This window comes from Plecotus auritus (genome assembly GCF_963455305.1).
Source record: "Plecotus auritus genome assembly, chromosome: 4".
Classification (NCBI taxonomy): Eukaryota; Metazoa; Chordata; class Mammalia; order Chiroptera; family Vespertilionidae; genus Plecotus; species Plecotus auritus.
This window is the reverse complement of record NC_137775.1, coordinates 137673922-137689874: the sequence shown is the minus strand read 5'-3', so window position 1 is coordinate 137689874 and position 15953 is coordinate 137673922. Positions and strand designations below refer to the sequence as shown.

The 15953-nt window shown below is 40.4% G+C and overlaps 1 protein-coding gene across 1 annotated transcript in view; it reads right to left on the bottom strand.

The window, feature by feature from the left end:
- Positions 1-15953, bottom strand: part of MGAM2 (maltase-glucoamylase 2 (putative)) — a gene marked incomplete at both ends in the record, with an annotated part of 75985 nt that overhangs the window by 21220 nt on the left and 38812 nt on the right. The window contains 12 exon segments of the mRNA XM_080665166.1: positions 1171-1255; positions 2012-2164; positions 4983-5000; positions 5003-5113; positions 6613-6741; positions 8311-8436; positions 9135-9247; positions 9715-9811; positions 10958-11126; positions 12122-12276; positions 13591-13857; positions 15024-15179. Of these exon segments, the coding sequence (XP_080521292.1) occupies positions 1171-1255; positions 2012-2164; positions 4983-5000; positions 5003-5113; positions 6613-6741; positions 8311-8436; positions 9135-9247; positions 9715-9811; positions 10958-11126; positions 12122-12276; positions 13591-13857; positions 15024-15179 (1579 nt within the window).

The following is a 15953-nucleotide window of genomic DNA, read 5'->3' as shown; positions in this document are numbered from 1 at the left end:
TAAGAGGAAATGCTGAGTTATGTTCTGAACAACTTGATCTGCAAATTCACTAGAAATTCCCATCATCTTGGCATGGCTCTATTTCAAACAACACCTTTATCATCAGTAGCAGCTCCAATTTCAAGAATTTTTTTTTGTCTAATAAAAACAACAATGTTCTGTGACCTTGTAACTAATGAAGAGTAAGGGCAGGGAATAGAGCTGGTAAAGGCATCCTTCTTTATGCTCCAACTCTAACATTTATAGAGTAAGATCTGTGCCCCTTTATCAGCATCATACACTCCTTTGTTGTATGACTATGTCTTCCACTAGATGGAAATGTTCTCAAGTGAATGAATCTTGTTTCAACCAACTTTGTATTAATGTTGCTAAATCATTCTGATTTGTCAATACTTGTCTGATACACAAATATTACATTAAGTGAAGAGGAAAAAATAAGGAAGGAGAAGGAAGGAAGGAAGAAAGGAAGGAAGGAAGGAAGGAAGGAAGGAAGGAAGGAAGGAAGGAAGGAAGGAAGGAAGGGAGGAAGGAAGGAAGGAAAGAAGGGAAGGAAGGAGGAAGGGAAGAATGAAGGGGATCACCAAACAATAGGAAACATAGCAATGCTGTAGACATTAAAAAACTTGGATTCCAGGTTTCATCCCACAAATTACTGGTATAGTGCTTGTAGGAAGGTGAATCACTTCCTTCTCATGTTTCTGTAATGTGAGAGAGTTCAACTCTCTGAGATGCCTTTGATCCCAGGTCCTGTAATCTCTATTGCTATTTGTACCATAGGACAACCTGGGTATGCCCTTCATCAGTGTCTGTGAACACAGGCAGAGAGAGTGCAGGGACTAGAGTTTCATTCTCTAATCAAAAGAGTGTGTGTGTGTGTGTGTGTGTGTGTGTGTGTGTGTGTGTGTGTAGGGAGTTACTTAAAGGTTTAGCAATCAATTCATAATTATCGATGTAATCAGATGCACCATTCATACCACATCAAGTCATTATTTCTATGCTTGATCCATAATTTATTTATTTGTACTTATTCAAGGTTATTCTATTTGGGATTTTATCTCAAGTTTAAGAGTGTTTTCTCTCTCCAACATAAGGCTTCACTTTGACAACAAGAGGAAAACTTTCAGGGTTTTGAGCAGGACAGTAATTTAAGGAAGCAATCATTTTACATACGTGGCATATAAGGTGGCTTGTTAAGAATTTTATCCCTGCAGCCCCTGACAGATCCATCCACAGCGTTTGATGGCTCATTCTTGTCCTGAAATGAATTAGCAAAACAGATTTCGTGATGTCAGAGGAGACAGAGTGGCCTTGGCTCGGGAGAACTGACCTCCTAGAGACTGGCTCCTGTCACAGCCAAAAGGATCTTATTTAAACACTCACATAGCTGGTTGCTTCATTGATTCTGTGGGGAAGGAAACTGGGATGCTGCTATGCCTCCCATCCCTCGAGACACACAAATAGAAGAGCCTTTGGACACATGTCCCAGAGACATCTCAGGAAGCCCTGCCCTTATGCCCATCTGACATGTGTAACAAATATCTGAACAGGCCTTTGGAGCCATTCCCTTGGAGGACTCTCTACCAGCACTGTGTGAGCATCTATTTCACCTCAGATTCAGGTCTTCTCGCCCCCAGGTCTGCTGTATCACGGATGGGTCTCTCAGGCTCCCTTACTGTTGGCTTCTGGGGAGATTTGGCCAATGGAAGGCAGTGGCAAGAGATTAGAGGATGGGAGCTAAAAGAAGACAGGATATTTGTGCCTTTTTATCTGACATCATCTCCAGTGGTGGCACGTCTCCCCATTAATTTCCAACTTCCTTTACCCAATATGTCCCTGGGCAGATCTACAACTCCCTCTGCTCCTCTTGGTGGTCCAAGCACCTCCATTCTGTACCAGCATCACTCTCTTTCAATCCTCCAGCCCTAGCTACCTGCTTTGCTAGTTTCTGAATTGCCTCCTCATGCTTGTACTTCTAGCATTTCCAAAGAAAACCCACTAAGGATGCACTTACGATCCACAGTCCATCGAACTTCAAGCTCTTCTTTGGCTCTTGAGGGTTTGTGTAGAGCTCTTTTATTTTTTCCTTCCACCAAGCAGCTGTGCTGTTACGCAGGAAGTCAGGATAAGCGATGTGGGCTTTGTACAGCTGGAAAAGTAACACAGACTCTCACACTAGGTCTCAGCCTGTTCAGGACAGGGGACCAGGAAGTGGGGGTGAGCGGGTGCTTGTGCAAGGTATTCCCCCCACCACACACACTGTGAGACCTAACCCATTTCTGCTGCTGCTTCACAGAATTTACTGTGGACACAAAGAGATCAGGGGAGGCTGATTTCAATCTTAATTTGCCTAGAAGGCTAGATAGTCTTAAGTCTTTTTTAAACCAGGGGGTTCATTTTATGACTGGACATTCAATCATATGAACTGGGAAGTTAACTGTCAGTGTCTAACTATGAAACTTTAGAGCTGCAGATGTTTTTTCTACATTGGTCAAATGAAGGAGACCAGCCATCCAGGGAAAGTGAGCTGATGTGTCATCAAGTGCCGAGATGAAAGACATTACTCCTTTTAACTGGTTTACATGTGGACAATTCATTGAAACTCAGTCTATTCATAACCTCTTCAGTGAAAATATTCTAGACTCTTGTTATTTCTCAAGCAACATGAGATTCAAACAAAGCAACCCATTAAAGGCATACACATAAAGATATTTCACTTATGATTTCCTACTACACATTTCTACTTTAGTTGCTTATTGAAGTTTCCATTTGAGGATCTTTTTTTTCTGCCAAGAATAACCAGGTGACAAACACACTCAACCAATTACAATAGACATATGAAAAAATGCTTGACATCACTAATCAACAGAGAGATGCAAATTAAAACTACAATGAGGAATCATCTCACACCTGCCAGAATGGCTATAATCAATAAATCAACAAACAACAAATGCTGGCGAGGATATGGGGAAAAGAAACCCTAGTACACTGCTGGTGGGAATGCAGACTTGTGCAATCACTGTGGAAAACAGTATGTAGTGTCTCAAAAAATTAAAAATGGAACTGCCTTTTGACCCAATGATCCCACTTCTGGGAATATATCCTAAGAATCCTGAAACACCAATCAGAAAGAAGATATGCACCCTTATGTTCACAGCAGCATTATTTACAATAGCTAAGATCTAGAAACAGCCAAGTTCCCATCAGTAGGTGAATGGATAAAAAAGCTGTGGTGCATTTACACAATGGAATACTATGTGGCTGTAAAAAAAAAGAAGGATCTCTTACCATTTGCAACAGCATGGATGGACCTGGAGATTATTATGTTAAGCGAAATAAGCCAGTCAGAGAAAGACAAGTATCACATGAACTCATTCCTAAGTGGAATCTAATGAACAAAATAAACTGATAAAAAAAATAGATCCAGAGACACGGATGCATGGAATAGACTGACAGATCTCAGAGGAGGGAGAGGTGGGGGTACAGGAAGAGATTAACCGAAGAATATATATGCATAACCTATGGACACATACAACAAATAGTGTGGGGAAGGCCTGAGGTGGGACTGGGGCAGAGAGGAGGGGAGCCATGGGGGGAGGAAGGATATCCGCAATACTGTCAACTATTAACATAAAATAAAATAAAAACTTAAAACCTTTAAAAGGCATCACATGTAGACAATCAGCTGTTTCACATGTTAGATTCTGATGACATGCTTCTCAATAAAACTCTTGGGGACCCTTGCCATTAAATTCTAACTTCTGAATGTATGAAATTCTGTTAGATGGAAGTAGGCTGGGTCTCTTGACACATTTCATAAGTTATCAAAATTTCATTTTTGAACTTAATGATCAATCACCTTTCAAATGATTACTCAGCTCTCTGATATGTTTGCCCTGGACCTGTACAATATTCCCTTTATAAATAACAAATATGAAATGTGACTCTAGAGAAATAAGTTCAATTTCCATTCACAACCCATTAACTTAGCCTCAATACTTTTAAGCAGCATCATGACTTATTGGGAATCCCAAGTGTATGTAGCATTAAGAAATCCATATTATAAAAAAAAGTCAGATAACAACAACAAAAAGGAAATCCATATTATCAACCACTTTCATCTATAATTAGAAGGGCATTAACTACATATATTAATTCATTCATTTGGGAAACACTTATTGAGCACTTCTTTATGCCAGGCACTCTTCTATGGTCTGTATCTACTTGTATTTAAGTAAGAAACAGTCCTTGTTTTCTAAGAGTTCAAAGATGGAACATAAGTGCTAAGTTGTATGGGGTTTCCTCTACAGGCAACAATATGGAAAAGGAAGGGACAGCGAGAGCTAAACTGGGCAGCGAATGCTTCACAAGAGGCAATGTTTGAGCTGGCCTCACTATTTGGGTGAGCTGAGAATGCAACAAGCAAAGGCACAGTGAGCATCGCAAGTCCCCAGAGCAAGAGAAAGTAGCACAGTGTAATTACTGAGCAAAGTCTGAATCCTGGCTGAGAGCTCCTGTCACCTGGAGTCAGGAAGTTCACCTCGAATCTTGTTGCCATAAACCAAACAACTGGAGCCCAAAAAGGAATTAAAGGAGATAAAAGAAGGAGGATAATACATAAGATCTAGTGATTTCATTTAAATATGATGGCTGATTAAGCATCATAGGCCAAAGATAAGTACACATCTTGGGTATGGGTGACTGGGAGACACAGATTTTAGAGCCATTCTCAAAGGGATTATTTATGTGTGTTAAATGACCAGCTGGCATACATAAGGGGTGGGACAACAGAATATTTCCAGGCAATAAAACAAAACTCACTGATAGAGGATTAGACCTTTGACCTTGGTCTCATGAATGATCATTTAAGTAATCAGTATCAGACAGATTTCTACTCATTCATAATTTATAAATTACCCAATACATTTTGCCAAGACTTATGAAGAGCCTCTTTCAATCAAGATATTGTGATGTTGATTAATTACAGGCATCTCCTCCCAATCCTTACCTCTCCCCAGACAATGTCATTGCTGTCAGGCCATTTGATGAATACATTGTTTTTCTGCCCTGTGGTGAATGGGAGATACTTGGTCTCATTGCCAGAAATGGCTGGATTCTGCAACAAAAGGATTTAAAACAGAAAACATGAGAAAAATATTTCCAAGAAAAATTATCTCCAAAATGTTAACAATTTATGGTACAGAAAGAAATGGTGAACTTCAAAATAGACAAACAAACAAAAATACAACCCAGGATAATTTGCCTATGTCTATTGAGTAGTTGAGAGTAAAAGAATATATTGATGTTTCTCTATAAAATTCCCAAGGGAAAAAAAAGCATGCTAATGTTTGAAAAAAAATTCCTGGTGAGAAACTAGGTTAACAAGACATTACCCTCACATAGAGAAAGGCAATTTACTGTATTTGAACAGTGTCATAGCAATATTCCCTACAAATGTGAAACTTCTTTCTTCTATACTGTGGCCAGACTGTCCATCTAAAGTGGCCTTCCCATTAACCTCATCCTTTACCTGTCCCAATTACTTTCTATAATAGTATCCTATCTCACAACTGTCATATAAATCATTACTACCCAATATTATATTTTTAATGTTTATTAATTGGTTGGATTCCTCCAATCCTATATAATAAAAGCCTAATATGCAAATCAACCGACTGGCAGAACAACCAGTTGCTATGATGTGCACTGACCATCAGGGGGCAGACGCTCAATGCAGGAGCTGCCCCCAGCCCGCAGGCCCCAGGCCAGCCAAGGTGGGTACCAGAGGAGCACCCCCCCACCCCAATCAACCCGCTGATCACTCCGCAGATTGGCCCTGATCACCAGCCAGGCCTAGGGACCCTACCCATGCACGAATTTTGTGCATCAGGCCTCTGGTATAATATAATCCCTATGAGGACATTGTCTTCTTAATAAATTTAGATTGCAAGACACACACACACACCTTTTATAATGGTAATTTTCAAAAACCCAGGGCTTAACAAATACTTGAATGAATGAATGAATGAATGAACCAACAAACAAAAGTCAGCAAATAATTCTCTAATTTTTGGAAGCTATAAGAGAGGACCATTTGCAGGTAACTACTTCTGCATTTAACTTACAAATGTAAAATAATAAATTGGTCCTCTGGATCTTCACTAGGTTGTTTGTGAGTTTAATTAAGAAGTAATAAGTCCCCTGAGCCTCACCATTGCTGGGTGATGACAAAACAGGTTTTGAAAACCCCACAGTAAAGGCAAAACTAAGATACAGCTATTCTAAGGCACAGCCTGAAATAGTGAGACTTTTGTTGTTGTTGCTATATTCAGTGTTTTAGCCCACAGTTCTAATTCTACCAAGAGAACAGTAACAATAAATTATACTCAGTCATGAAAAATAAAGATTGTAAAACACCATCTTTTAAAAAGCCTTTCTTATTTTGTTTTTCCTCCTTTATTTGCTTTTTCAAACTTAAAAAAGTAATTATAGATCCACAGGAAGTGGCAAAAATGTACAGGGAATTGTCCTATACTCTTCATATCATTTCCTTCAATGGTGTTATTTTTAAAACATGGACACAGAAAATGAGATTTAATATTTCTAAATACTTACCAGAACGAGGACAAATCTCATGCCATTTTTCTTCATTCGTTCCATCAGCACACTAAGGTTTTGAAAGCTGGTGCTGAGGGTGAAGTCCAGCTTCCGGTCCATGTAATCGATGTCTACATGCTGAACATCCTACAGGAAGGGCAAGCAAGGTGTTGGGGGTCCTGCAACAGTAACCTCAGGACACACATACTGCTCTGCCAGGCTCCAGGTCTGCTGCTTGTAGACCCCAGCCCAGGTCCCTCCAAAATTACCTCATTACTCCCCTAGACCCACTTGTCAATTCTGCTGATTAAATTTGTTATCTGATTCTTGCATACAGATCACCTGTTCTCATTTTTTCTGCTTCTACCACTCCCACACACACAAACTGGAATTCTCTCCCCTTTTCTTCCCTCAATTCATGTCTTTTCCACTCTTCAAATCTCAAACATGGTAAGCCTATAAAAAAAAAGTGCTAGTTAAATGTTCAAGGTTAGAAAGCAGACTTCCCGGAGAAATAAAAAAGACTGTATACCTGTTTTCTCTTTTTTCCTCCAGTAAACCTGACTGAACTTATTCACATTTAAGAACTACATTATTTTATAACATTCCAAAATGTATATACTATTTCCACCATCCCCAATTGTCTGGATGGTCTTTGAGATGAAAAGCTTGTCTTCCCTTTTCTCAATACAATGCCAACCAACCTAGGTTTCTGCATATGAAATGTACCCAATTCAAGATTGTTGAATGGTGGCTATGTGGTTAATATTCAGTTGAAACAAGAGATGTTTCTTTTTAGCTTAAAGATGATAATCACCTGAATTGTCTTAAGACTCTAGGTAAAACTTGTTTGAGGGAGCAGAGACTTGTGCATAAGCCAAAACTTAGAAAAGAATGAACCAACATATTATTGACATTGGTTGCTTTGGAAAGATATGTCTATGGAATTTTTTCATCTTTTCATTTCCCTATCTTTTCTAATTTATATTTAGTAATATCTAGCATAATCATATCTGAAAAGAAAAAGTAAGTCTGGGTGAATGTTTCAAATTATCTTTGATGAGGACATTGTAATAATTTATTCTCATAATCTAATCATTAATTGTCCTCCAAATCTCAGGAGGTGAGTTAAAAGCAGAGAAAAAAAAATGTGTGATGAGAATTTGACTATTGTAAGAAAGAATGAGCATGTTATGTGTGGAATTCTGTTTGTTGACTTTAACTGTTTGCACTTCTAGGGGCTACGTTTCATTGTGGGAAATACATATGAATATTTGTAGTTAAGTCAAAGCGAAGGCTTGAATTTAACTCCTTTTTTTTTATATTGTCACTTTATATCCACCCTCTCCAAAAATAATCACAGTATAGTCTTCTAAAATTGTCGTAATCTTGATATGATTCTCTCTTAGAAGTCTCCAAAGTCATGGCTTATGACTAACGATGGCTACTGTAGGATATTTCTGGCAAGAGGTAGTAAGTAACAATATCCTCTGCTAACTTCTGATGAATGTATGCCCCTCAATTTTGAACACTTGATTTAAAAAGGGTACCGTGACTTAAATTTAAAGCAATGTTTCCATATAAGATTAGCTCCATAGCTACATTTTCTTTGTACTGAAGTAGTCATCAGTAATGCCTATGAAGATGTTTTCAATTTATAATTAGCCATAAATTCCCATAACTAATTAAACCACAGGCAGGGTGAAGGCTTCATACATAGGGAATCTGGGCTTCCACCATTTCATCATACAAATTGGAGATTTCAGTATCATTCTGGTATCCATAGCGACTCAGCTGGAATCCCAAGGCCCAGTACGAAATCATTGCTGGCCGACCAATCAACTAGAATAAAAAAGAAAAATGGATCCAAGAAGATTATTAGGGTGAAAAAAAGACAGTTGGCTTATGCTTGAAATAACTTCAGCACTTCTACTTACTGCCTGTCTGATCTAAGAGGTCTCATTACAGAAAAATAAAAAAGTCAAGTAAATGTGGAATAATCATGGGGATGCAGAATGATAGAAAGTCTCTCTACATTCTAGAGCTTCCACTCTAAGAAACCTGAAAATTCAGTAGTTATTACTGATTAGAGATTCTTAGAAAGGCTTTATAGCAGATAATTAAGAGACATATGGGATATCAATATCCCTTAACACTAAAACCCTACTCTCAGAAAAGATAGTGATAATGTAGTAGGAATACTCAAGGACCATTCTATATAATAAAATTGTAGTATGCAAATTGTCCCCTCGACTGGGAGTTGTCCGGGAGTTCGACCAGGGTGCGGGAATGGCCAGGGGAAGGGGGGGAAGTGCCAGCCAGCAGCGGTGGTGGCAGCGGCAGGCAGCCGGGGGGGGGGGGGGGGTGAGGGGGGTAGGGAGTACCTGGCTGGCAGCTAGCAGCTGCTAGGGACCCTACCAGTGCACAAATTTCATGCACTAGGCCTCTAGTAAAAAATAAAATTGGCCTTTCTCAGTGCTAAGAATGTGCAATATCCAATAAGCTTGGGTGGTTAATTAATGAATACAATGAATTCTGACCTCTGTGTATTGCTGAGTTACAAGCTCAGGAGTTGGCCCCAAAACTACATAAAAGTCCAAAATCCCTCCTGTGGTGCGGTATGTCAGGGCAGGAGTAGGCTGGAATGTCACATCTGTTAAAAAACACACACACACACACACAAACACACACACACACATACAGACAAACATGAAGAGCATCTTGAGAACTATAAATTACCCAGACAGGGACTCTGCCCTAATATTTGCTATTTTCACTCTCTTCCTTTAGTGCCCACCTCCTCTGGAAAGTCTTCTTTCATGCTGTGGAATCAGAGATGGATTTTCAGGTACCCCAAACATAATCTCAATCTCAACCTTTTATAATGTTCTGTGAAAGGGAATTAAAGTGGCACAGTCAAACAAGGTCATACCAAAGTAGGGACCATGTTTAGTCAAAATTTTACTCCCAATACCTGGCCTAGAGATTTCAATAAATCATGGATACATTAATAAATGAAAGGTTGGGTATGTGTCCCATTTCCCTGGCCATGAACTTTCTATTTCTATTGATATTCCAGATTCTGATAAAGTGGTTGTGGGAAAACTGTCTTTATCTTACCCATGGCATTACTGTTTAGCAGAAGCACTCCATGGGCATTGCCATCCTCCTCCAGTCCCATGTAGTAGGGGTGGACACCATAGGAATTCTTCTTGTACTGGGAGAGTCATAGGAGGAGTAGATGAGTAACAAAAAGAGAAAATCCAAGAAATTCTGTCTACCTCATAACTCAAACAGTCAACTCCTATTCAACACTGAAGATTTAGCACAATGTCATGTCCTTTATGAAAAATTCCTTGACCTTTCCTTCTATCCCAAGTAAAAAGCTAAGTGCCATCCCCCTCCATGCTCTCCCTGTTTATTATTACGCTAGAGGCCCGGTGCACAAATTTGTGCATGGGTGTGGTCCCTCGGCCTGGCCAGTAATTGAGGCCTATTGGGGGGCCAGCCGGCTGGCTGGGGGTAGGGACCCTGGGATGTTGGCCAGCCAGCCCCCCATCGGGGCCCATGGGGGGGCCATCCAGCCAGAGAGAAGGGCCATGGGCGGTTGGCCGACCAGCCCTGCCCCCGATTGAGGTGGGGGGCCTGATTGGGGGTGGGGCTGGCTGGGGGAGGGGCTGCAGGAGGTTGGCAGGGAGGGGCAGGGGGGAGGCAATTGGGGCCTGGATCAGCTGGATCAGGCCGGTTGGCTGCTGCAGTGTCCATCATAGCAACTGGTCATTCCGGCCATTCTGCCATTCGGTCACTAGACTTTTACATGTATAGATAATTCTAAGATAGCACTGACTGCATTGTTATCATTTCTGCATCTCTCTCATTAGTCTACAAGCCTCTAGAGGACAAAGACGGCGTTTTATTAAATAAGACAGTGTCTTATTCTATGTGTGTCTGACACATAGAGTATATTAAATAAAAGTTTATGAAATAAATAAAATTCATAGTCCACATGGAATTTATGTGTATGTGAATAATATATACACACACACACACGAGTGGGGCAAAAGTAGATTTACAGTTGTGAGCATATAAACACAGAGTTTACACTTGTATTATTATTTGTTCATTATTGTATTATTTTACATATAACCCACCTATAAACCTACTTTTGCCCCACCCTATATATATTTTCTAAAAGATTAGAGGACATTTAGGGACAGAAGGACATTATATAACATGTGGCCTATTTCATTTGAGAGCAGAATTTATCAACATAAGCTGAAGTTGAAGAATAGGGTACATATGTGGATTAAAATAAATTTACACAGAGAGCAACTGAAGGATAATCTTACTATTCTGTGCTTACCGCTGGTGGCTCATCTCGAGCAAATATTCCCCACGTGTTCCAGCTAATGTTTCTTCTGAAAGTTGTGTGTTCAGTTTCCCCGAAGCCATAGATGTTCTCAGAGGGGAGGCGAGTAGAAATGGAAAGGAACATGTCGTTGAAGGTGAAGCCCGGGAGCTGAGAATCCCAACTGCAACACAGAGGATACCTTTGAGTGGAGCTGATCACAGGCCGGAGCAAACAGGGAATACAGTTCGGATATCTAGTTGATTCAGAAGCCTCCTGAATGATTGCACACCTGGATCCAGGTTCAAATGCTGTGAGATGACCCAGGTCATAAGAATGGCCATGACTCACTACCACAGCTCTGTGTTTGCATTTTTATTCTGTGGATTGCAAGACTGGCAACTCCTTTTCTGATTAATTGGCCCTTAAGAGTCTCACTCATCTCTTTATTTCTAGTTCTTGTTGCCTGGTACATCAGCCTGAACCAATGAATAAGGTCTGAGCAAGTTTTCCAATAGAAAAGTGTGAAACTCAGAATGACTTCTCTGGATTGGCCAAAGAACTTCTTACAAAGGAAGCCAACAGACAGAAAATCAGAGACATAGTCAAAGAGAGCCGAAGGCTGTCCACATGTGCACACACAGGTGACAGCTTCTAATAGGATGGGGGGCTTCAGCCCCAGGCAAATCCAGACCTGCTGTTCATGCCATTCAGCAGCAGGTCAGGGATGAGAGGTGGCAATTCCTTTCATGCTTAACATTGTGAAAAGGCTTTAAGTCTATAGTGTCAATAGCAGTGAAGACTGCAAGACACCATTTCTCTCTCCTTACTACCCCTTGCCCCGCTCTCCTGGCTCTTCTGTTATTATTTCTTAATGATGCATGTAGAGTTTTCTGTTCTATTTAACAAGAACAATGAGTAAAATATGCATTTTTCTGAAATCAAGCAACACTTAGTATTTTTAAGCCTTTGATTGATTAATTGATCTTGTTGAGCTAATGACTAATAAGAAATGAAATCCCCATTGAAGTGGGAGGGGGAGAATAGATATCCTCTTTGTTTAAAAACAAACAAACACACGCGTAGAGTGTCGAGGGTTAATATTTCACTTGCATTCATTAGAACCACTGTAATTAGATCTAGAACCACTCTAATTAGAACCAAATAAATAGTGCTTACATCACCGTGCTGGAGCTTTTTCGTTGAATCTGGATCCCAAAAGGATTGCTTTGAATCCTGACATCATACAGACAGTTTTCAGGTGAGCCAACAGGAGAGGAAGGGGTGTTCAGAGGCACTGGGACCTCGTACCTTTTATTAGTGGGATCATAGATCTGACAATGAGAAAGAAGGAGACTTTCTGATGGAATCTCAAATCTAAACCCTCTCATACCAGCTCAAAGTTCAGTTCCCATCAGGAAGCATCAAATATCCCAAAGCAAATAGATGTGAGGCTTACCCACCCGCTGTGCCCAACACAGATTCTGAACTGGAAAAAAAAACAACCCTCAACAATACCCATCAAAGCCAGGGAGGGCACTACCTCTAAGGAATTTGTAATTTAAGGGTATAGAATCTCATAGAACAAACGTGTGCATGTGTGTTTATGAGTGCGGTATGTGAATAGTATGTGCACATAACTGTGTAAGACTATGAGTGAGCATATGTATGTATGTTAGAAATTGGAGAACTGAGTTTTCATATGCACTATGAGATCTTCTTACTAGTTGAGCTTCCAGTTGCTGCTCAGCTTTTTCAATCCTAAGATTGTTCCTTTGTACAAACCACTCGTTTCTACCAACCTAACAGGGTTGCTGTGGTGATTCGCCCAACAATGAAATGTGAAAAGCAATTAGAGTGAGCTGTCCAAGGTGGTACCCACTAGCTATGTGTGGCCCTTAAGCCTTGAAATGTGCTAGTCTGAGCTGAAACTCACTATAAATGCAAAATACACAGCAAAATTTGAAGATTTAATCTGACCATAATATTCTAAAGTATCTCAATAATTGTATTTGTATTACATGATGAACTGATAACATTTGAGCACCTTGGTAAAATAAAATGCTATTAAAATCCATTTCACCTAATTTTTCAATACCTTTTTTTAAAATATGGTTATTAGAAAACATATGTGGCTCACATCATATTTCTATTTTAGTAGAGTGGTGATTCTCAAAGTGTGGCTTCTTAATTTGCAGCGCCAGCATCACTTGGGAATTCATTAGAAATACTAATTCTTGGAAACCCTGGGCATGAGGACCAGCAATGTCTTTTAACAAGAGCTACAAGTGATTCTGATGCATGTTAAGCTGAAGTATCAACTGCTAGAGAAATAACTGTAATGTTGGAAATAAATCAATGGCACCCATATGAGTTTACCAAAAAGCAGACACATTGTTCTCAGGGCTAAGGAGTGATCCTTTGAGGATCTTTCTGACTTAGAGAACCCTTCACTATAGGACATGGACAACCCTGGTGGATCTAAGGCCACACCCGACTCTACTATCTCCTGACTTTCTGGCCTCTACATCTCTGGACTTCAGCATCCTCAACTCTGAAATGAGGGATTTGGACTAAAAGATGTTTCAATAATTTCCATCTCACAAAAACTCCATGCTGAGGACCAGAATCTGCAACACAGGCATTACCTTGAACTGCAGCATGCTTTCTGTGTGGTAGATCACACTGAGCCTAAGGGAGCTGATCTCTGCAGAGAGAGGGTCAGAGGTGGTGGCTGCTGTTGCAGGTGAAGGTCGTGTGCTCCCTGGTGATGGTGCTGCTGCTCCCGCTGACTCAGGGACTGTCAGGTAGGTAAGGTCTGTGGTGATGCCAGTGGGAAAATACTGAATATTACTGGCAGCATACTTAGGGATGGTGTCATAGAAACAGGTGGGCACACCAGGAACAACTGTGTTCTGCAATGAGAGGAGGAATTCTCAGTCAGCCTCCAACACCACACTCTGATTTCTAAAAAAGTTGGTTAACACAGACTAAGTCTCTGACACTGTGCCCATTATTATGGGTTCAATTATGTTCCCCCCAAAAGATGTTAAGTCCTAACACCTGGTAGCTTATTTGGATACAGGATCTTTTCAGATGACCTAGTTAAATGAGGTCATTAAGGTGGGCCTAATCCAATATTAACTGGTGTCCTTATTAAATAGGGAAATTTGGACACAGAGATAGATATGTGCTGGGGAAAGAACACCATGTAAAGATGAAGGCAGAAATTGGGGTGACATTTTTATAAGCCAAGGAATACCAATGATTGCCAGGAAACCACCAGAAGTTAGGAGAGAAACATGGAACCAATTGTCCCTCACAGCCCTCAAAAGGAGCCAACCCTGCTAACACCTTGATTTTGAACTTCAGCTCTCAAAACACTGAAATGATATAGGGTGTCCCCAAAAAATATATAAACACTTAGAATAATTATTCATTCCAATGTTTCCTTCTTTTCAGATTTAACCCATTGGGATGAATAATTATTCAAAGTGTGTATACATTTTTGGGGGTTACCTATAACAGGTGAGTAGTGAAGGGTCAGCAGGTAGCTTGATCTGGAGACTGGAATCCTAAGGCAGGGTTCTGCTCCAAAGGTCCCCAAACTATACCACTTTGCCATGGGATAGTTGCCCCCATTGTGACATTAAGGAAATCACTTATTTTCTCTTTTCTCTGGCTTTTATTCTCTCTATTTTTCAAATGGAGAGGAAGACTCATACCTACCTTCCTGCCTGAACTCTAATTGATTAAAAAAATCACTTAAAATACTCAATGCACAATGTATTGTTGCTATGTTAACATTAAAAGTGGGGTTTAAAATAAGAAGGTTAGAGAAAAGAGAGAGCCAGGATAGCAATGAGTTTCTTCTCATTCAGGATATCTGAGGAAAATACTGATTGCCTGCCACTCAGCATTGACAAAACAATGCATCTGTTGGCACTGTATTGTTTTCTTTCTGAAGAATGATTCCCATCCAACCCAGCAATGTTTGGAAAATGTTTCTAGATGCCTAATCCCTCCTGGGTCAGTTCTTACAACTTCCTGCTCACTGAGGTAATCTGCTCCTCATCCTTACCTCCCAAAGGCACCCCCGATGCTTGCACTTCTCCTCGGAGGCAGTGGGCTCCTCAGGGTAGCAGTTGAACTTCTCTATGTCACTGACCAAAAGATTCCACCTAATGGAGAACTCTTGTCCCAGTACCAGTCCCTTGAGATCAGTGATTTTCACCACCTGAGGAATGAGAAAGGAGGCCACAGTGACAAATGAGGAGAGATAGAGACACCCGGATAATGTCCTTCTCTGATGGTTGGGAAGCCTTTCATCCAATCCCACTTTGCCTTGTGATATCCTTCATGTAATGTCACTTTGCCATAAGATAGCCTTCATCTAATACCACTTTGTCATGGGATAGTTGGAATATTATTGTTTCTTCTCTGGGACTTTTGACCTCCCTGCCAGGAAAATGCACTTGGCTCATTCCCAACTCTTCTCACCTCAAGTCACTATAGAATACTGAATAAGAAAGGCTTCCATCATGTCAAGGAGTACTAATCACAGGGAGGGCTGTCATTGCTGGGCAATTGCCTTCTGGGAGTGATGCCTGTACATTTTAATAATGATGGCAATTATAATAATAGCTAAGTTTTATTGAGCATGTATATGGACCGAGCACTGTGATAACTACTTTATATGCATTCCCTCTGTTAATACTATAAAGCAATCTTATGCTGCAAAAAATATGGCTATCTCCATTTCACAAAATAGAAAACTGATGTTCAGAGGTTTAGTGCTTTGCCCAAGATCTTACAGCTAAGGGATGGTAGAGCTAGGATTGGAATCCCATTCAGCCTAACTTTAGAACCCAAGCTCGTATCCTTGGGTATATGTGTTGTCTAAATGGAAGGAGGCCTCCCTACGAAATAGGGAATTCCCCAGCACTTGAAATACTCAACTAATAATTGGAATCTTTTGTCTGAGATTACCATGTAAGGGACTCATTCAATA